General features: G+C 37.5%; 1 protein-coding gene across 1 annotated transcript in view; it reads left to right on the forward strand.

Annotated features, from left to right (window-relative positions):
* The window catches only part of LOC149829074 (RIBOSOMAL RNA PROCESSING 5), a 110,077-nt gene extending 89,993 nt beyond the window's left edge, over nucleotides 1-20,084 (forward strand). The window contains exons 31-41 of the mRNA XM_090017890.1: nucleotides 14,367-14,512; nucleotides 14,592-14,775; nucleotides 14,859-14,957; nucleotides 15,374-15,756; nucleotides 15,867-16,046; nucleotides 16,189-16,285; nucleotides 16,366-16,521; nucleotides 16,610-16,840; nucleotides 16,939-17,022; nucleotides 17,112-17,333; nucleotides 19,817-20,084. Of these exons, the coding sequence (XP_089874016.1) occupies nucleotides 14,367-14,512; nucleotides 14,592-14,775; nucleotides 14,859-14,957; nucleotides 15,374-15,756; nucleotides 15,867-16,046; nucleotides 16,189-16,285; nucleotides 16,366-16,521; nucleotides 16,610-16,840; nucleotides 16,939-17,022; nucleotides 17,112-17,222 (1,671 nt within the window). The 3' untranslated portion in view covers nucleotides 17,223-17,333; nucleotides 19,817-20,084. The remainder of the gene's footprint in view (nucleotides 1-14,366; nucleotides 14,513-14,591; nucleotides 14,776-14,858; nucleotides 14,958-15,373; nucleotides 15,757-15,866; nucleotides 16,047-16,188; nucleotides 16,286-16,365; nucleotides 16,522-16,609; nucleotides 16,841-16,938; nucleotides 17,023-17,111; nucleotides 17,334-19,816) is intronic.
* The last annotated feature ends 2,942 nt before the right edge of the window (nucleotides 20,085-23,026 follow it).

Here is a 23,026-nt window from a genome sequence, read left to right on the forward strand (position 1 = left end):
GACATAATGACAGTCCATCTCTATATGCTTTGTGTTCAAGAATAGCAGAGATGTACCGAACCCTAGGAGGAGAGAGAAAGAGAAAGAGAGAGAGAGAGAGAGGAGAGAAAGGGAAAGAGAGAGAGAGGGACGGCTGCAGAAAAAGAACTCGTTAACTTTTCTTAGGGCTTCTCTCTATTATTAAATAGAGAGGCAAAAAGGAATAATTACATCTAAGCCCAATATAAAAACAGAATCTCAAAAAAACCTCTAATATAAAAGGACTTAACTTAAAACCACCTATATTCAACACTCCCCCTCAAGCTGGCGCATAGATATCAATCATGCTCAGCTTGTCACAACATTTTGAGAAATTTGGTCTAGCAAGAGGTTTTGTAAACATATCTGCAACTTGGTCTTCCGACTTTAGATATTTGGTAGTGATATGACCAGCTTGGACCATATCTCTTACATAGTGGCAATCAACCTCAATGTGCTTTGTTCTCTCATGAAATACAAGATTGTTCGCTATATATGTTGCAACTTTGTTATCGCACATCATGGTCATAGGAGAGGAAACCTTCACCTGAAGATCATGAAGAACAGTACGAACCCACATCAATTCAGCAGCTGTTTGGGCCATAGCCCGATATTCTGATTCTGCACTCGACCTAGAAACCACATTTTGTTTCTTACTTCTCCAAGAAATCAAGTTGCCTCCCAGAAACACACAGAATCCTATGGTAGATTTTCTATCCACTACAGATCCTGCATAGTCGGCATCAGAATAGGCCACTATCTCCAGAGTTCCACCTTTCCTGAACAATAACCCCTTTCCAGGAGAAGATTTTAGATATCTGAGAATCATAATAGCTGCATTCCAGTGTACCTCAGTTGGTTTGTCCATAAACTAACTAATTTTGCTTACTGCTAAAGCAATATCCGGCCTGGTCACAGTTACATACAGTAGTTTCCCTACCAGGGAGCGATAGCTTTTGCTATCAACCGGTTTTGACCCTTCTTCAAACAACTGAACTTTATGGTACATGGGAATATTTGTTGGTTTAGCTCCCAACATTCCCGTTTCCTTTAATAAGTCAAGACCATACTTCCGTTGAGACAAAACCATCCCTTCACGGCTCCTGGCAACTTCTATACCCAGAAAATACCTGAGTGAACCAAGGTCTTTTGTAACAAAGTGTTTTTGAAGATGAGCCTTTGTGGCTTCAATAGCGTTCACATCATCTCCTGTAAGAATGATGTCATCCACATATACCACCATAACAACTATGCCAGAGCTAGTTGTCTTTATAAATAGTGTATGATCTGCTGCTGACCTATTAAAGCCAAAACGTGACATCACTTCAAACAACTTTTGAAACCATGCACGAGGACTTTGTTTCAAGCCATAAATCACCTTTCTCAATCTACACACCTTCTGACACTCCCCCTCAACCTCGAATCCTGGAGGTTGTTGCATGTAAACGGTCTTAGATAGATCCCCATATAGAAATGCATTTTTCACATCTAATTGGTACAAGCTCCAACCATGCTGAACAACTACTGAGAGAACAAGACGAATGGTACCCATCCGTGCAACATGAGAAAAGGTTTCAAAGAAATCAATACCATATGCTTGAGTATACCCTTTTGCTACTAATCTGGCCTTGTACCTTTCAATAGAGCCATCAAATTTGTACTTGATGGTATATACCCATTTACATCCAACAATGTCAGCATCTGCTGGGGGATCAACTAGATCCCATGTATGCTGAGATACTAAAGCATCCATTTCTTCTTGCATAGCCAACTTCCAGCGATGATCACGCTATGCCTGTTGATAGTGCAGAGGAATAGTTTCAGCAGATAATGCTGATATAAAAGACTTCATCTGATTTCCTATTCTGGCATCGGAGACAAAATGAGATATGGGATATAAGGTACATTGTCGTGTCCCCTTTCGTAGAGCAATAATCTTGTTATCATCATCATGAAGATCACTATTGTCAGTAGTACTTACCTCAGGGGAAGAAGAAGATGAAGGCGCTTGAGGAGGTGGAGCTCTACGCACATATACCAATGGAGGATTATGAAATCTGGAAGAGGATGAAGTTTGGTTTGGTAATGAGGGCACATATTCCAAAGGAAAAGGGGGTATAGGTAATGGAAAAGACTCAGCTGGATCATCCTGCAGCGGGGAACTGGTACTAGAGTAATATGAAGTGGATTCCAAGAAAGATACATCCACACTGACATACTCTCGGCGAGAAATAGGATCATAACATCGATATCCCTTTTGGTTTTTTGGATAACCTATAAATATGCATTTTGTAGCTTGAGCAGCTAATTTATCACGGTCAGGGCCAAATTTGATTACAAAACAAACACGTCCAAATATTTTGGGCGAGAAGGAGAAGAGTGGGGTATTGGGTTTTAGGATATGTAATGGAATTAGATCACCCACAGAAGACGAAGGCATGCAGTTGATCAGATAACAAGCAGTGGTAATCGCATCACCCCAGTATAACGCAGGAACATTGAATTGAATCATAATGGTCATGGCAACATCAAGCAGGTGCCGATGTTTTCGCTCAACCACCCCCATTTGGTTGAGATGAATAGGCACATGAAGTTTGGGGTTGGATGCTATGATCTTGGTAAAATTGTAACAAATTTTTTGATTTAAACTCGAGAGCATTATCAGTGCGAACAATCTTGACAATAGATTCAAACTGAGTTTTTATTTCAAGAATTAAAGATTTGATAATACTTGGAACTTCAGATCGTTCTTTTATTAAAAACACCCATGACAACTTAGAGAAATCATCAACAATAAAAAGATAGTAACGACACTGAGTCTTAGTAGGAATCTTACTAGGACCCCATACATCTGCATGAAGAAGTTCAAAAACTTTATTACTAGACTGACTCTGACTTGATGGGAACGAACTTCGATGATGCTTTCCCAACTGACATGCTTCACACTGAAATGATGTGGTGGAAGGAATTTGAGGAAAAACCGAACGAAGCTTTGACAATGAAGGATGACCAAGACGACGATGCCACTGAACCAGACTGAATGAGTGTTCCACTGCAGCATGAACATTACCCATTGGATGATGTAGGTAGTAAACTCCATTTTCTTCATAGCCTCCACCAATCTTCTTCCCCGTCAGCAAATCCTGAAAATGACAACCCATCGGATCAAATATTACTCTACAGTTTTGTTCTCTTATAAGGCAACTAACAGAGAGTAAACTTTGAGGAAAGTTTGGAGCATGAAGAACATTTTTCAACTGTAATGAGGAGGATATGGAAATATTTTCCTGACCAACAACCGGGGAGGAACTCTCATCGGCTAATGAGACTCCTCGATGAACATTAATTTCCTTTATATCTGAAAAAACACTTGAATTCCCACAAATTTCTGGATGCACCAGAGTCAATAATCCACTTACTGTCAGTCGGATGAAGATGATTTCCGGTTGAATAGGCAACACCAGCTACAGGAGGGGTGAAACTCAAAGGACGAAGAGTTATCAACTCATCATATTCAGCACGACTGAGAGTGATACTACTGTCACTTGCGGAGATATTTTCCTGTACCTTTGTTGCCTAGTGAGTAGTAACATTTGCTTTAGGAGCATATGACTTTGATGAAGAGGAGGTTGATCGGCCATGCTTATCCCAACAACGATCTTCTAAATGTCCAGATTTTCCACAGAATGTACATTGAAGCTTTCCTCTGCCTCCAATACCTCGTCCACGACCTCGTCCTCTGATATTCTGAAGATTTCCACGCCCATAACCAGATGAGACAACTAGAGCAGATGACTGAGTCACAAGCTGAGATTGTGGAAGAGAAACTGCAAGTCTACTCAGACGATTGTATGCATAAGCAAGAGTAGGAACATCTGATCCAGTCAGCATTTGGACTTTTGCAACAGAGAATTCTTAAGATAAGCCTGTAAGAAACCGAGCAACCATAGTTTGTTCTTGATGATCCTTCTGCTTCGAACAACAGAGAGGCCTGTGAGCATTCAGTCTTTCAAACGCAGCTTTTACTGATGCATAGTACTGGGCCAGGGTTTGATCCCCCTGCTGTAAATTATATATCTCCTGTTCGACTTGCAAGATACGACTCACATTAGTCTCTTGTGAATACGTATCACGAAGATTGTCCCACATCTGTTTGCTTGTATTATAGTAAATTAAACCATCTGCAATATGGGTTTCGATACTATTCATGATCCATGACATAACAATGTCATTATCTTCATCCCAAGTAACGTATTTTCCCACCTTTTCATTGGGTTCACCTTCCAACAAAATATGTTTTCTATGATGTCCAGACACCGACATCATAAATGTTCTGGACCACCTGGCATAATTAGTTTAATTCAACCTTACAGAAGAGCCGTACGAGAAGGGATTGACAAAAGCCTTATACTCTCCAATATGCTTAATTTTGGAATCACATTTCGAAGTTTCACCCATACTAAATATTTAATTCTATTTCAGCCAAAACAAATCAAATCTACCCACTTGAATAGCAGGTTTTATAAACCCAGCAGCCACAACAGGTATACAATCTTGCCAGGCTTCACGCAGCACATACGATAGCGTATGTGACGATCACTCATCAGCCAGAACCGACGACCATCCTCTATACTCAACATAGAAGCCCTCGACAATAAAAAAAAATTCACATAAGCATGATATTTTCCAACACAACAGATATTTTCCAACACAACAAAGAAACAATCTTGTTGTTTCCACGACAGAACTTCTGAAACAAAAAAATTCAAAAGAGCATGTCTGATACCAAAACTAATATGCGTCTTTCACAGCAAAGAAAAACATCACGACAGCAAACAAACATCACGACAGCATGAAAATATACCCAGCATGAATCACAGTATCACGAGATGCTGAAATCACGACAGCAGACACACATCACGACAGCATGAAAATATACCCAGCAGGAATCACGGTATCACGAGATGCTGAAATCACGACAGCAGTTGTTGAACCCATATTGGCTTATGCTGGAAATCACGACAGCTAAAAACAGGATGCAAAAAAAAAATCACGACAGGGACACGATAAACAAATCACAGCAACAGCAGATCTTTATCCCAAATAGCGTAAACAAATCCCAACCGCAACACATCTCGATCACACATAGCCACACGGAAAGACATCTGTTATCAGCTGCCACACCCAGAAATCACGACAGATGGAACTCAAGAGAAAGGGGTTACGACTGCCTAACACACACTCCCACGATGCTCCTTAGATCTGATAACAGATATGGACCAGATCTGTCATCAGATCTCACGAAAAAAAAATTAATACACACCTGGTTCCAATATAGTTTTTGTTGGTGTAGATTGATTACAGAGGAGATCACGATCTATCACGATCCTGAGATCGTTGGCTTTGATACCATATTCAAGAATAGCAGAGATGCACCGAACCCTAGGAGGAGAGAGAAAGAGAGAGAGAGAGAGACGGCTGCAGAAAAAGAACTCGTTAACTTTTCTTAGGGCTTCTATCTATTATTAAATAGAGAGAGGCAAAAAGGAATAATTACATCTAAGCCCAATATAAAAACAAAATTTCAAAAAAACCTCTAATATAAAAGGACTTAACTTAAAACTACCTATATTCAACACTTTGTTCGCTCATGAAAGGTGTGGTTCTTGGCAATGTAGATTGCACTTTTATTGTCACCGCATAGCTTTGTTGGTTCTTCGACAACCACTCCCATATCTTCCAAAAGACGTCGAATCCATACAATTTCCATGGTGGTAGATGTCATGGCTCTATATTCGGCTTCAGTGGATTACAAAGAGACCTTCTGTTGTTTTTTACATCGTCATGAGATCAAAGATTCTCCTAAGAAAATACAAAAACCAGTGGTGGAGGGACGGTTACTAGGGTCACCTTCCCAATCTGAGTCAATATAAGCAAGCAATTTTAATTCAGAGGAAGAAGATAAAAATACTCCCTTGTTCATTGTTCCCTTCAAATATCTGATGATGCGAAGGACAACACTCATATGAACGGTTGTAGGAGCGTGCTGGAACTGACTGGCGATGTGAATAGCATGCGAGAAGTCGGGTCGAGTAATGCTAAGGTCATTAGAGAGCCTACCAACTGCCTGTAAGGAGTAGGATCAGTTAGGGGAACACCGTCGTCAATCTTCATTTTTGATCCCACGACTTCAGGAGTTTCGCATACTTTGTCATCAGAAATTTCTGATCTGTCAATAATCTCACAAGCAAGCTTAGACTGAGATAAAAAATAACCACGTTGCGAATATGCAACCTCAATTCCAAGAAAATATGTCAGAAAACCCAAGTCTGACATCTCAAATTTTGAAGTCAAGACGGACTTAATACCCTTGACTCCTTGAACATCATCACCTGTAATTAACATGTCATCAACATAGAGTAATAAAATCACAATTCCTGCATTAGATCTTCTAGTAAATAGAGCAGTGTCAGTATAACATGAGGAAAAATCATTTTCCAACATTACACTGGTAAACCTGTCATACCAGGCCTTGGGGGCCTGTTTCAAACCATAGAGGGCCTTATGAAGACGAAGAACTTTATCTTTAGGAATCTTCATGCCTGGTGGAGCATCCATATATACTTCTTCGTTAAGATCACCGTTTAAAAAAACATTTTTCACATCCATTTGAAAAATGTTCCAATTTTTAATCGATGCAATAGTAATAAGACATCTAACTGTAATCATTCGGCTACAGGGGCAAAAGTTTTCTCATAATCAATTCCATACTCTTGCCCATACCCTTTAGCAACTAAACGAGCTTTATACCTTTCCAAGGATCCATCGCTTTTAGTTTTAACCTTAAAAACCCATCGACAACCTATAGTTTTCTTTTCTATGGGTAGAGTTTGGAAATCCCAAGTTTCAGCCCTTTTAAGGGCATTAAGTTCATTTTGCATAGCTTCTTGCCATTCTATACATTTTTTGGCTTCTTCAAAATTCCTTGGTTCAAAATAAGAGTGAATGGCAATAAGGCTAGCCCTATATTGGGGTGAGAAAGAATCAAAAGAAACAAAACGAGTTGGAGGTCTTCTATTTCTTTCAGATCTTCGGTGGTATATAGTAGGAACAAGCTCACTATACTGGTCAATAGAACTTCTAAAGGTGTCTTGGTTTCTACTAGAGTAGGTTATTGGATCACTTGAAAGTCTATTTTCTTGTTCATTGAGTGAGTTATGTTCACCAACGTCATCATCATTTTCCTCATCGTGATTTGATGATACATCATCATCACTAGATATATCATCATTACTAGACAATAGATCAAATAGGAAGGAATAATCAAAATTTTCTTGTTGAGAAACATTTTTTTTCAAAGCCACTTTCATTTTCTGAAAAAGTTACATTTCTAGAGACATATTGAAAAGAAGACGTCATTATCGTCATTATGTATATGTCTGACCCGATCCATTTATATAATGGATCGGGTCCAGATCCAGTTCATGTATAATGTAAATTAACACTCTATTAAGGGGTATTTTCGTACCCTAGTTTTTACACACTTATTATATTAATAGAATGAGAGGGCAGTCACGATGGACTGAACCCCTTTCCTCTGGAATCTCTCTCTCTCCCCTCTCTCTGTCGATGACAGGCCTGTGCTGAAAAACAAGGACTTCTTTCTTTCATGGTATCAAAGCAGCGTGACATCTGGGAGTGAAGGGCTGCCAACGTGAATCTGCGTGGATCTATCAGCGTGAGTCTATCAGCGTGAATCTGGATACAGTGTGAATCTGCGTTGATCTATTAGCGTGAGTCTACCAGCGTGAATCTGCGTGGATCTATCAGCGTGAATTTGGAAACGTAAAATACAAGTTCCCTCCATCAGCGTGAATTTGGAAACGTAAAATTCAGGTTCCTCGATTCTCTTTCTCTCTGTGATTCTGTGAACAACTTGATCCTTTCTTTCTTGATCTTTGATTCTGTGAGAAACTCGACTTGGTTAGAAACGTGAACCTGCTTTTCATTTCAGATCACTGTGATTCTTTTTTTGTTAATCTGTGATTCTTTTTTTGTTAATCACTGTTGCTCTCTCATTTGTCATCTGTTTTTTCCCTCATTTGAAAATATTTCTGTTTTCGTTGCTTCTGAAAAGAACTGCCTGTCGAGTATCACCTGTTAATCACTGTTGCTCTCTTGGTTCTGGTTTCGTTGGTTCTGTCAGCCGAGTATTCTGACTGGTCGAGTGTTCTGTCATCATCTACATATATTAGCCGAGCAGTGTTCTGTTAGCTGAGCCCTCTGTTTCTGTTTTTCATACCTAAGTGTCAGTTCAAACATATTCATCAAATGGATTTTACTCACGGGCAATCATGTCTGTCCTCAAGTTTTCTCGGTCAACTAGTCTCTGAAAAACTGAATAACTGCAACTTCTTAACCTGGAAAAGACAGATCATCCCGTTTATAAAGAGTCAGGACCTCTCTGGTCATCTGGATGGATCGGTCCTATCGCCTCCAGAATTCCTTTCGCAAGAAAAGGCGGACGATAAAGGAGAACAATCTGTTGTTCTTCACAAGAATCCAGAATATGTTGCTTGGATGAAGAGGGATCAATCGCTAGTGGCATACATCACTTCAACCCTTTCACAGGAGGTCCTTATTGCTCTTCCTGATGATTGTTCGGCAAAGGAACTGTGGGATACGTTAGTTCAAACATATTCATAAATTTCTGAGGCAAGAATTATGTTTCTTAAGCGAGAGTTTCAAATGCTGAAGAAAGATTCCATGTCTATTATGGAATACCTGAATAAAATGAAAGGCATCAGAGATCAGCTGGCCATTGTTGGGTGTCTTGTCAGTGAAAAAGATAAAGTACAACAAACCTTGAGTGGATTGGGGCCAGACTATCTGTTAAAATGTATCATTCAACCTTTGTAATATTATATATTTTATATATATAAAGGATAATACATATTCATATATGGTATATATGCATATGTATTATCCTAATTATATATATAAAATATATATTTCTCTATTTATAAGCATAGGGGTTGTTTAGACATTTCACAGTTTTACGCATATTCCATTTGGAATATGTTTTGTAATTTTACCTTTTATTTTTCTTTTTATTTTTCTCTTTTTTGTGGTTTGCGCCACCTAGGGAGGCTCCCCAAAGAGTCGTTGGGGAGCCTTCAACGGTCACAAATGTGACCGTTGGGGGCTCCCAACGACTCCTTTAGGAGCCCCCTATGTGGCTCCTCTCTTGTGTTATAAATAGGGGTCTCCCCCTTGTAATTCCTACACTCCTTGGAGGAGCTTATGCTCCATTGTATAGGGTTTTTACCCTCTTCTTCCTATTTCTTCAATAATATTCAACTTATGACTTTAAGTCATATTTATCCCTTTTATGGGTTTATGTATTAGCACTTGATGTGCTTGTGTTGTTCCCTTAAGTGGGTATATTCGCACTTAATGTGCATGTGTATGAGTTCATTATCGAACCTAAAATATTCAAAGTCACTTTTTAACACTATCATGTTATGACGACAACCTTACTATGTTTACCAGAACTTCTAAAGTTTGAAGATCTTCGTGCGAAATTATTGCAATATGAGATGACTCTGAAAGGATCTTCTGAAGACTCTCATGGGAATCCAGGAACACAAGATGTGCTGGCTATGGGAATGAGTTATGGTCGAGGACGAGGAAGTTCTTTTCGAGGAAAAGGAGGCCAAGGGAGAAATAACTATGGAGGTCGTGACATACTTCTAACACCCAATATCCAGGGACAAAGACCCATTCCCACCTGCTTCCTATGCAACAAGAAAGGGCACATTAAAGCAAATTGTTGGTTCAATCCTCAAAACAAAGGAAAAGCTCCACAAGTAGAGGCTAGGAAGGATGGAGAAGTAAAAGAGTTGTTGTTGGCAGCCTTGGCAGGAAGTATATCCATGAGTATCTTATATAGTCATCAACAAATATTACATAATAAGATAAACCACCTTTAGATAAAATAGAAGAAGGTCCCCATACATCCGAGTGCACTAATTCAAATGGTTTAGAAGAAAAGAATGTTCTTTTTGAAAAAGAAAGAGCCTTCATTTTGGGAACAGTACAATCCTCATAATAAAATTTTTTATTACCAAATTTGCTTAAATGGGGTTCATGAGATAATTTTGACAAACTAGGATGTCTCAATCTTTGATGCTATAAAGCTAAATTTATATTTTGAACGTTATAACAAAATTTGGTTTTTTTGAAGAAGAATACGATTCATATAGTAAAGGTCTCTTTCTCTATGTTCTTCCCCAATATGCTTTCCAGACTAAAAATCTTTCACAAAACACTTTTGATGAGGAGACACTACACCCATGGTCGGTAATTTGTGAAACAAAAACAATTAAATTTAGTTTTAGGACAAGTCTAACTTTTAGAATAAAGAATTTTGAACTATTTTCAATGTTTTTTATGCTAAGAGAGGACCCATTGGCCGTAAAAATATTTTTTGATGTAGAATTAGTGCAACGTTTATAAAGTAAAGAAGAATGTGAAGTCATATGAAATGAGGCTCTAAGGCCACGAAACCTTACCGGGAGGCTATGATGTAGAGATCGCGACATTGAAAAAAGGTTTTTTTTTTATTAGTGAATGAACGGCCTCCGTGATTTGAGAGAACATGGTTCTAATAGATTTTTGAATCTTTATTGGTTCCACTTCTTTCTTAGTGAGGTGTTCCTACATATGCCACTTTTTTGTCTTCTCTTTCTTTGAACTTGGGCCAAAATGGCCTAATATGACTCGATTCTTTACAATTATAATAAGTCAATACAGTTCTTTTTTTATTGTCATCATATCTAGGCTTTCCATTATAAAGCTTTGAAAAATGGGTTGGTTTATAAACATTTGTATGGGCATCCGGTCTTGAGACAACACATTATCTTTTGTTTCCTTAAATTCGGACATAGATTTGAGTCTTGTATCCTCCATGCATATTTAAGCCAAGACTTCATGCAAGAGAGGAGGTTTTTCTCTATGAATGATATTGACCCGAACTTGTTCAAATTCGGGTCTAAGTCCTCAAAAAAAATGGAACAATTGTTCCTCATGCTTGTATTTCTTCTATTCTTGATCATCATTTGGAGTCTCCCATATAGTCTGAAGTTTAGCCAATTGATCCCAAAGCCTCTTAAGGGTACTATTTTATTTCCTCACAGTCTTATCACCTTGTTTGTAATTATGTATCTTGTTTTTGAGATCCCATTTATGTGCCACATCTTTTTGGGTATATATATGTTTGTCTAACATATTCCCAAGCTTCATCGGCTCTTTCAAATTCAAGAATATCGGAGCAAGGCTCCTCATGAATACTACCCATAAAGAGGGAAATAAACTTGGCATGACCTACTTTTCACCCGTTATAAGCTTTTTTGTATTACTAATCAAGCGTAACTTTTTTTTTCAATCCCCTTAAGTCTTTCTTCTTTAGATTCACCATTGGTTCCAATAACCAATGTGAGAATTGGTTGTGGTTCCCGTGCGGATCCATATATAAAATGCCACAAATCTTTATCCATGAGGATTCTTTTCACCGCCGTGGCCCAAATGTTGTAGTTTTTCTTATCAAATTTGATGGGAACACCCGTTACAAATTTTTTATCGGCCACAGTGGAGAGAATAATAGAGATAAGAATAAGAAGAAAACAAGAAAAAAGTGTTGAAGAAAAAATGTTGAAGTTTGATGGCACACTTTCTGAGGCAATGAACCAACGAACCAATGCTCCACTAATCTCCTCTTCAAGCTTTTGCCCAAGAGCACCAAAAGCTCTAATACCATGTAATGAAACAAGTGCACAAATACAATCACAAAGTGGTTACAAAGGTGCACACACACAAGTACAAAAGGCTCTATTGGGCCAAATACAAAGAGCGCCACCTTTGTTGGTAAATCTTTTGTATTTCCTTTTGTATTCAAGGTATTTGGGTATTTAATGTTTAGCTTAGGTATTTTGTAGATTTAGTATAGTTTATGTTTACTTTTATGGGTAGAATGGGTATTTTAATTTATTTATTTTTAGTCATTATTTGAATGACTAATTTTGTATTTTTTCTATTTTTCTTTTTCTTTTTTATCTTGGTCAATTAAAGCTGACCAATCTATCCATTGGACTGTGCCTAATGGCTAGTTGGAAGTGGCCCAATTAGCTATTGGGCTAGTCTCTCTATCTTTCTTTCTTATATGTGTGTGCATTTGTAAAGTGAGAGATGATGAATCTGATCCGAATCACAGCTAAATACATAGAATATTCAGATCCGGATCAGACTGAAACAACCAAAAATCATAAAAGCGGCATATTGGATCCGACCCTTTTGCATCCACAGTATATAGCATAGTCACAAATCTCATTCTTGGGATATTCTCGGCGAAGGAAAATCTTGGGTGATTTTCAATCAATGAGTTTTTCTCTTGAAAATTTTGGAAAATCTCGGCATATATATATATATATATATATATATATATAGAGAGAGAGAGAGAGAGAGAGAGAGAGAGAGAGAGAGAGTATTTTAGCTAAAAAGAAAAGCCATGTGTGAGAGGAAGGCTAAAAAAGTGGAGGTCAATGTTAAGAAAGAAACAAACATGGGATTTTAGTCCCATATCGAAGAGAGTGGGGAGGGAAGGCCCTCCCCCAACTCTGTATGGAGGGTCTCTCTCTATTCAGGTATCAAAACGTACTTGCCAGCCCCATCATATGAGCTAGGCAGCCATCATTAAATGCCTTTCCTTTATTGAGTGGCGTGAGCATTAAAAAAAGGTTTGGTTTCTTTTTGGTGCATTTTTATGTGGTTCAAAATATCGCAAAAAATACACAATATTTTTAATTCAAGCGTTATATTGAAAATATCTCCTTGATTTCATAGATTTTGGTTATTTATTTATCATATTTTTTTCACGATAAACTAAAAATATCGCCAAGATTTGTATGGTATAGCGTGTCTGTGTGTTGTAATGAGGTTGCCTTATAAATGTTGTGAATATTTTTTATTATTAAAATAATTATTCTTTATTTATGGTTCTTGTTTTTGGTTATGAACGATTTATTGCATGGTTGTTTGTATCGTAACTATGTAGGAAAGCGATACGATATGCACTCGTATTGCGATACGAGTGTGTATCATACCTGTATCGTATGTATCTTACGATACGAGATCTTATCGTACGATACACTCTTGACGCACTTAAAAAGGGTTGAAAAATCATCTTTTTTGTTTTTGGGTTTTAAAGACCGCTTGAGGGCCGACCCTCTCATCTATGTAGAGGCCATTAGAGAAGTATCCACGCACCCTAAGATTAGTGAGAGCGATTTGGGGGCCGATCCGTGCGCAAAGGAGAGGGTTGTTGCAATTTCATCATGTACATTTCCACTATTTTTTTGTTCAAGTATGTGGGCTAAGATAAAAAACCTTTATTCTTGGAGAAGAAGTAGAGACTCTTTTGAATGAAGAGGACATTTGCTGGATTAACATGAAAGGAGCACAAGAGGTAGATGATGAAGACCCCACGTATCTTGGAGATGATGTGGATGTCGAAGGAGGAGGAGAAGAAGATAATGATGATGAAGAAGATTATGATTATTGAGGTTTTATCATGTAATATATTTTAAAAAAACTTGGTTATTTAATACTTAATTGTTCATAAATTTGGTTGTTTTGTTTTTGTTTATGTAATATGAAAGTATGGGTCTTGTGCCATGTTCTTAATTGCAAGATATTTAATATTTTGCATTGTTCTTGTGAGATATGCATGCAATATTATCTATGATTCTATATTGGTTGATGTTTGATGATGTCTTATGCGGCTCATAGAGACATAAATGTTTCATATGTGATTTTATGGTTGTATTTTGTGCAATTCATCATTGTTTCATGTGATATGATTTTTTTAGAATTTTTGCTAAGATTTTCTGTTTTTTCTTGATTTTTTGGGATTTTTTGTAAATTTTTTATTAAAAATGTACAATACATTTACGATATGATACAGTGTAACTATGGGCCCGACCAATACGGGTTACGATACGATACACCAATCATGATGGTGCATTTGAATTTCATTTGTTTTTTATGAAATTTTTATTTTTCTTTTTCATGAATTCTGTGCCACTTCTTGAATTCTCTTCCAGCATCTTTTTCGTAAACTACAATCTCAGTTCCTGTTTGACCGTTCCAGTACTCTGTAATTTGACAGTGTATTTTGTATTCTTATGGTAAACATGTCCTTTAATGATTGTGATGCTGTTTCACAACCATCATGCTTTGCAACTGTCTAACAATGATATTGTTTGATGTGCATTGCATTTGTTTGTTATTAGGGTTATGTAAAGGTCGTCACAGGAAAAGGATGCTTCATTACACTTTCGCGGAAGATTGATGCAAGGATTCTCTTATCAAATTTATCTGATGAATATATTGAAATTCCTGATAAAGAATTCCCTGTTGGGAAATTAGTGCATGGGAAGTAAGTTTCTCCTTCATATTAGGCTTGATTACTGAAAATGTTGAATTCTCGTTGTGTTTTACCTTAATCTTGATTGTAGGGTTCTTTCTGTGGAGCCACTGTCCCAGAGGGTTGATATAACCCTAAAGACAAAATCTGGTAGGGAAACATCAGATCTTAACATTACTGACATGCAAAGTTTTAAGGTTGGGGATTTCATCTCTGGCAAGATAAGAAGGGTTGAGTCATATGGTTTGTTTATTAAGATTGATCACACGAATACGGTATGTTGTACTCTGATCCTATACTACCCATGGCTGCTTTGGTTTTTATTTTTCCTTGATTAAATTTGTGCCTTCTTCATCAGGTTGGTTTGTGCCATATTTCTGAGGCTTCTGATGAGCATATAGAGAACATAGAGGCAAAATACCATGCAGGGGAGAGAGTTATGGCAAAGATTTTAAAGGTAAAATAATTTTACAGTAATCAGATGTATTTCCTTCATGATTATGTCTAAGTTGTATTTCATTTAAGAATGGGCATTATGCCAACATGGTTTTAGCTGCCCATCCTGCATTCAGTTTCTCTTGGACCTGAAATTTGACCAAGGCCTAGCCAAGCCCAATAGCTAATCAGGATGGGCTAAGGTTTTTAGCCTGAGACTAATGAAACCAATTCTAAGTTTTCCCTGATAGCTGAGTGAGTCAGCTTGGTCTTTACCTGGTTCCCTTCTGACCTGTCATGCTCTTTCAAGTCCAATAGGGTTGAGCCCAATTGAATAGCGTTGGGAAATGTTAATGCAAGCTCTTTGTTTTTTTAATAAATTAAATTCCAGTGTTGTGTTTCCTAATATTATGTGAGTATATCCAATCTTACCACCAGATAGATGTTGGAAAAGGACGGGTATCTCTTGGATTGAAGGCTTCTTATCTAGAGGGCTGCCGTACCACTTGTGCATCCATAAATGATGACAGTGCCAAAATGGTCACTGACAGTGCAGCAGCTATTGATGTTTCTAATATTTTTAAAGAGAAAAATGGCGATAGTAGTGTTTGTGAAGTTTCTGTAGATGACAGTTTAACCAAGGATGAATGGATTCTGTCACAAATAAAATCAAGGGCTTCCGTTCTCCCACTTGAAGTCACCATTGATGATGATGGGGGTATTGACTTGGAACATCAAGTCACCAGCTCTGAGGACTACAACATCATGAAAGCAGGTGCTGAAAAGAATAGGCATTTGAAGAGGAAGACTAAAGAAGAAAGGTTGCTTTATTTTCTAGCATGGCTTATTTAAAATATATTATTTGCTGCACAAACTGGCTCATACTCCTTTATTTTTTTTTTCTCTCGATGTTATTGAAACATGTTTACAGAGAGCTTCAGATAAGGGCTGCTGAAGAGAAGCTCCTCAATGAAGATTCGGTTCCTACAACTGTTGATGACTTTGAAAAACTAATTAGGAGCTCTCCTGACAGCAGTTATTTGTGGATTAAATATATGGCCTTTATGCTATCAATTCGTGAAGTTCCGAAGGCCCAATCTGTTGCAGAGCGGTATGTTTTAGATTTCTGTCATCACCTGTTCTAGACTATTGAGGTTTCGTTTTTTGTCCATCATTGAATGTTGGCTACCATGTGATGTTGATGTGAATGCCTCTTTATCTCTTTTCTTTTTTATTTTTTTTCCTCTTAAAAGTGCATTAGCAACGATAAACATCAGAGAGGAAGGAGAGAAGCTGAATGTTTGGGTTGCATATCTTAATTTGGAGAATGAATATGGAAATCCCCATAAAGTAAGAAATGGTGCCGGCACTTTGTCTCTCTTCTTTTTTATAATTTTTGTTCTTTTAATACATGTTTTTTTTTCACTCAGGAAGCTGTTGAAAAGATTTTTGAGAGAGCATGTCAGTCCTGTGATTCAAAAAAGGTGCATTTAGCTCTACTTGGAATGTACGAAAGGACCAGACAGCAGGAGTTGGCAAATGAGCTTATAAACAGAATGATCAAAAAGTTTAAGACTTCATGCAAGGTAATCTTTTTCAGATTTTTTTTTTCCCTTACTCGTTTCTGGCTGGGATATAATATCAAAAACCATAAAGCTTATTTTGGATCATTAGGTCTGGTTAAGGTATACAGAAAACCTCTTGAAGCAAGACCAGGGTGAAGCCCAGGTTGTTGTAAATCGTGCACTTCTAAGCCTTGGTCAGTGGAAGCACATCAAGTTTATCACACAGGCTGCTATACTTGAATTCAAGCACGGCATGCCTGATAGAGGCCGTTCAATGTTTGAGAAAGTATTGAGAGAGTATCCCAAAAGGATGGACCTGTGGAGTGTATATATGGATCAAGTATGCATTCATCAATTTACTATTTTTTAAATGATTTCATGATATGATTTTGTGCATTTTGATAATCTCATTGTTTTTTTTTCTTCTTTTTGTGCTAGGAGATACGCATGAAAGACCATGAACTAATACGTGCATTGTTTGAGAGAGCAACAAGTTTGAGTCTCCCCCCAAAGAAGATGAAGGTCTGTAATTTGTGTTCTTGGGGATAACAAGAATTCTACACACCTCAGCAGAATTAAATTTCTGATTTGTTCTCTGCTGAAATTTGCAGTTTCTTTTCAAGAAGTACCTGGATTATGAGAAATCTTGTGGCTGTGAAGAGCAGATAGAATATGTGAAGAGGAAGGCCATGGAGTATGTTGAGAGTTCGCTTGGTTCATAAAGAGTTGGGTTGTTGTGTCTTCAAGATCCAGGCCTTTGTGATTCAGTGTTAAATCAATGGCTACTCGTTCTCAAGCAAGAATGATCCTTCTCTGCCTACTCACTTCAAGAGGTAAACCTACATTAACTGGTCCTAAATGACGAACCATTCTTATTGGCAAAGATCTTGCTTCCCATGATAAATAGTCTTAAGCTCAGTATTCTAATTAACCTTCATAAAACTACTGAAATCTAAGCAGGAAAATATAACATGGTAGACGCTCTTTGACATTCTGTATAGTTTGAACTTTGAAGCATTATTCTGGTTTTGGCACATTCTTACAAATCATCCCTGTCATCTCTGTCAATTTTGTCTGGCCTGGCCTGGAAGCATCTATGTCAAATGTAGTTCCTATATGATATGCAGCTTGGTAACAAACCAGTAAAGATTAATGAGAAGCTTCGTGCAGGTGAAGTCATGGGTTTGGTAGTTGCCAAGTGCTTTTGATTCAAGCTACCAATGTCTTGTATCAAATGACCCAAGTTGGCTGTATTATGTCTTTATGTCTTTATAATGTTACTGGTATGCTATGGCCTAGCCAATGTGGCGTTAAGGTCTTGGTGGTTTTGAAGTGTTTTAAGTCAATGTTTTAAAAGTACGTGGATCTTTTATTTGAAAATCATGGATTTGGTCAGAACAATGATAATCTGGGTAGTTAAAATTCCACAACACATCCATGCACATGCATATCATACCATCACTGGTTTGAGAGAACATGATCGGAATCCTTGTTCTGGGAGTGGATGATAGGTTGCATGCCATGGTCACAAATCTCCTTAGGTTTTGTTTAGAAAGGAAAAAAATCATGATGTTGCATAAGATCTGTTGTCTAAAAAAGTATTAACAAAATTTTGGTAAATTGGAAAAATAAAAATATCATTATTAACAATAAAGAAAGGAAGGTTGAAGAATCTAAAACTCAAGAACAATAATTTCTGAAACAATCACACTAAAATCATGAAATAAAATGAATGTGTTGCAATTTTACTTTCTTATTTTTGTGAATTTCCTGTCATAAGATGCAAGAGATTGATTATTTATTGATGTGTGTGACCATGCTAGGAAACCAACTTGAAAAGGAAATTTAACTCTTAGAAATGTAGACCGATCTTATCTAGAACCTTAAGTTGGCACTGAGCATGTCTAATTTTATTAAATATATGAGGTTTTGCTCATCTTACTCCTATTTGATGACTAATCCAAATTAGCAATGCAAGTATCAAGAATATGTCTAGTAGCATCAATGTCATTTAAATCTAGTTCTTTTTTCATCTCATTTAGGTTTAAATAATCCCAATGGACCAATTAAGTAAACAAGCTTGACCAAGCCAGCACTTTGATAGTGCATATGAGAGCTACAGTGGTTGTAAATTTATCTTCCTTTTTTCCTATAAATGGTTTCTTTACACCCTATTTATATTCATATCTCAATCTTGCAGATTCAGATTCTGAAACACATACTTAAAAATGACCAGCTAGTCAGCTACATCACATGGATACTCCATCTTTACTCCTGTACCATATCCCCTTATATACTAGTTGGAGATAAAAATTACATAAAAAATGGGTGTACCTCTCTACCCAGACATATCCATGTGATGGAGAGGACCAGAGTCTCATTTATCTTGTCCCTGAAGAATGGTTTTAATTGCTATGCTTTTTGCTATTGTGCATATCTCTTCCAATATGGAGGCTGATGTGCAGTACCCTGATTGCAGGGTTCCTCCAATATCTTTCCATGATAGTTCTGCAATCCTATCTTTTAGTTTGGAATGGTTTAAGTCTAGTTTGAATCCCCTTCTTGACTTTGGAACTATTAATGCTATGATCAAAGATGTAAGTTTGAGTCTGATATTAGGTTCCTCCCGAGTACAAATAGTCACTGAAGCACATGTAGAATTACTGATCTATGTCCATCTTTATTTGCTGGACAAGGTGCATACCTGTGTGAATGATCAGTCACTTCTGTCAAACTACTCTGGCTGAAGTTGCTTTCTCTGATGATTTCAATTTTCATCTCTACTCATGACCTAGTTCAAATTTTCTTGATCAACAAGGGGATTTCAGAGAGAATCCATGGGACTGTCCTCTCACTATCTGAATCTAGAGATAAATGTTGATTCCTTCTCTCCTGTAATCTTTCTACCTTTTGTTTGGGGGACAAAGCAACGGTTGCTTATTTATTCTTTTTTATTTATATTACATACTTCGATAGAAACATGCAAATAAGCAGCTTCTCTTTGAGGGGGCACTGTTTGGTTCAGTCAGTGAAATTTATTCTTGGATTTGAGAGCTATTTATGGCTTTCTGAGAATGATAAACATTGATTGCAATTAGTATAGGTATCAGTTTTAAGTGGAATGATTAAAAGCAAAAAGCATCTTGGGTGGAATTCTTGATCAAAGGTTGCAGTTCAGATTATTTGCATTGTTCATTCCTGTAGAAGTGTTTGTTTTCTTTCCCTTTTGATTCAATCTAGGATGGGATTGTTTGAATAAGAATTGCTGATTTTGTGAGTTGACCAGTATCCATTCTCTATTGTTCATTGATTTCAGGGGAGGAAAACAGAGAAAGAATCAGCGATTGTCAATCAACATCTGACCTTTCTCATGATGCGTTTGCTCATGCTCTATCAGCTAGAAATCTGCAGTAAAACAGTGGACAAAACGTGTGGGGAATATATTCCACAATATAAGGGTAAGAAGGTAATTTCACTCCTGTAATTGATGGTTTTTGTAACCTATGTTGAGCCTGACGGAAACATGAGATGTGATTTTGTGCATCATTCTATATCAAAATAATCAGACTTTTTAATCTTCAAAACTTGAAACTCTAGTGAAAGTCCGGAAAAAGCATGCTTGGCATCAACGAAATTATATAATAGGAAATTAGAAATAAAATTTAAATAAATTCTTGTTCAAAAACTACATTGAAAAGCCGATAACCAATCCTAAGATATTACAGTGATAGCTTCCTAAATTATGAATTTCTTTTTTTTAGGTAGTCAAGCTATTTGTTGGACAGTAGCATGCTCATGAGAAATACCTGGTCTGAGCTTCATCAATTGTCAAAAAAGTCCATCACTGCTAAATGTAGGGTGTGTAAACGAGCTCGAACAAACCGAGCAGAGGGCGTTCAATCTTGGCACCATCTTGTGGCAATCTGAGTTGAGCTCGAGCTAATGGCAAGCCGAATTAAATGAGGAGCTTGAACTCAATAGCTAACAAAACATTGCATTTTCAAAAATAAAAATAATAGAATTTGGACTTTAAACCTATTAAGCGAACCTCAAATTAGTTCATTTGCGATATAAATGTGCTGTTTAAAATCTGTAAACATTAGGGTAGGAACATTAAACTTGTTTCTTGCAAGATAGCAACAATCTATGATATGATATAAAATACATGAATCACTAGTTAACGAGCCGATCCGAGGGTCGAACCGGCTCGTGTTGTTTGTATTAGGCTTGCTGAGCTTATGAGTACGAACACTTTTTCTAGCTGAGCACAATTCCAGCAACGAGTGGCTCATCTGGTTTCCCAGCCCTGCCTATAAGGTGCGCCACATCATTGCAGATATAAATTCAAGTTTGAATCTTAAACGTCGTCCAAATATGAATCTGGATCTCCTTGTGTTGATCCTGTAGAGTCTGAATCTGGATCCGTATTATGTATGTTTAATGCACTAGAAAAAAGCTTGACAGGTCTTTTATACTTCGGAACTGCTTCACAGGGGATTACAAATCTTTCATGGAAACATGGTCTTTAAAATGTAAAATTTATTTAAAATGAATTTTAAATATTATTTTAATGGTTTAACATGTCAAGTCCTGATTGACACAAGATTTTTTAATTATTATTTAGTTGAGAGATAATCTCGTATTTGCAATAAAAACTTAGTAATGATCTAAGATTATACATTTGGAAAAGTGTCAGCTGCCAAATCTAAGATTTGTCTTGAGGTGGTAGTTTTCAAATTCAGGATTTGTCGCAAATGTGTAGTAGAGGCACTCTCACTTTTCTAAATCTATAAACTCCCATCCGAACTGCCAGTTTCCAAACGGCCACCACTAAGGTAGCTTGACCAAGTTTTTATCAAATGCATTAAACCCCATCCGATCTTCCGGTTCCCAAACAAAGACTTAAAGATGGTCTTTCTAAATTCATAAACTCCCTCTAACTACCAGTCTCAAACAGAGCCTAAAAGGATGAGACTACAGTCTGCCTCTAAGCAGAGGCAACCAGACAGAAAGGTCCCTCCATGACCACTAATGGTGTGTTCGGATAGAACCGAGACCCACTTGTCCAGGTAATTGGAATGAGGTAAAAACTTTCATTATGCTGCATAACACATCCCCAACCTATCCCATTTATCTTTATAAGTTGGTTCATTTGGATCCCATCTAAATGAATCTAGGTGGATCCCATCACTGATGCACGTTACTGCTGATCGATCGGTGAAAGTATTTTTACCCTCATCAAGTAATGAAAGGGGTCATTACTCTTTAGTCCTTGCGAAGTTCAATGGTAAGCATTCGACTGGATGCACAGGAGCACGCAAGGATGTCACATGGATACTGCTAAAAGGACACGGGACACTGTTTTGTAATTTTTCCTCTAGAATAGTACACAAGATGACACGACACGGTAAATTTAGGATCCTTGTGACACGGGCATTAGGCCTTCTTTTCTTGAGTATAAAAAAAGGGTGCTGGACCTTCTCATTGCAATCTTAGAGGGTAATCAAAACCACAGAGATCACGTTCGCACGGTCTGGTTTACAAAACAAGGTATGCAACACTCAAAGCTAATCAGTCCATTCTTAAACTGGTTAGGAGGAACCAATTATGTGTGCACAACATGCATGGGCAGGGGTTAGGGATGTCAGCGAATCAGGTTTTGATCCGATGTGTGACCGAATCCAAATCTGATTGGTCTGGTTTGTATTTGGTATACAGTTTTAGATCCAAATCCAAAACTGAATCTTATTCTAACGGATAAATCCAACCCAATTACATATAAAATATACCTGGTTAGTTAATTGGATCTGGGTTTGGTATTACCTTTTCTCCATCCAAATCTGAATATGATTCCCAATCCCAATTAGGCTAAGATCTGTTTAGGCCGGATTTAGTAATGCTTAGCTCTGAACCAAGTCAGGGGATTATGCGGCAATATAATTTCTTCTACCATGGAATGTCGGTTTAGTAAGCAACGAAGTAATGATGAGAGTGTAGTGAAGCTTGGTGAGCAAGAAATACCGGTGGATGATTGTTTCAAATATTTGGGATCTATCATTCAAAAGTATGGAGAAATTGATGGAGATGTAAATCATAGGATAAAGGTTGGGTGGATGAAATGGAAAAGTGCAACTGGAGTGTTGTGCGATCGTAGAATGCCATTGCGGTTGAAGGGAAAGTTTTATAGGATGACTATTAGGCCTGCTTTACTATATGGTACGGAATGTTGGGCTGCCAAGAGACACCATATTCAAAAAATGAGTGTAGCTGAGATGCGTATGCTGAGATGGATGTGTGGAAATACAATAAAAGATAAGATTCAGAACGAGGAGATACGTAAGAAGGTAGGCATTGCACCCATTGAAAATAAGATGAGAGAGAATCGTTTACGGTGGTTTGGACATATTCGGCGAAGGTTTAATGATGCTCCAGTTAGAAGGATGGAGAAATGGGAAAATATATTAGTTAAAAGAGGTTGGGGTAGGCCTAGGAAGACATGGATGGAGGTGATAGGAAGGGATATGAA

The sequence above is a fragment of the Nuphar pumila genome, chromosome 9, assembly GCF_984573655.1.
Source record: "Nuphar pumila chromosome 9, dmNupPumi1.hap1.1, whole genome shotgun sequence".
In the NCBI taxonomy this organism is placed as follows: Eukaryota; Viridiplantae; Streptophyta; class Magnoliopsida; order Nymphaeales; family Nymphaeaceae; genus Nuphar; species Nuphar pumila.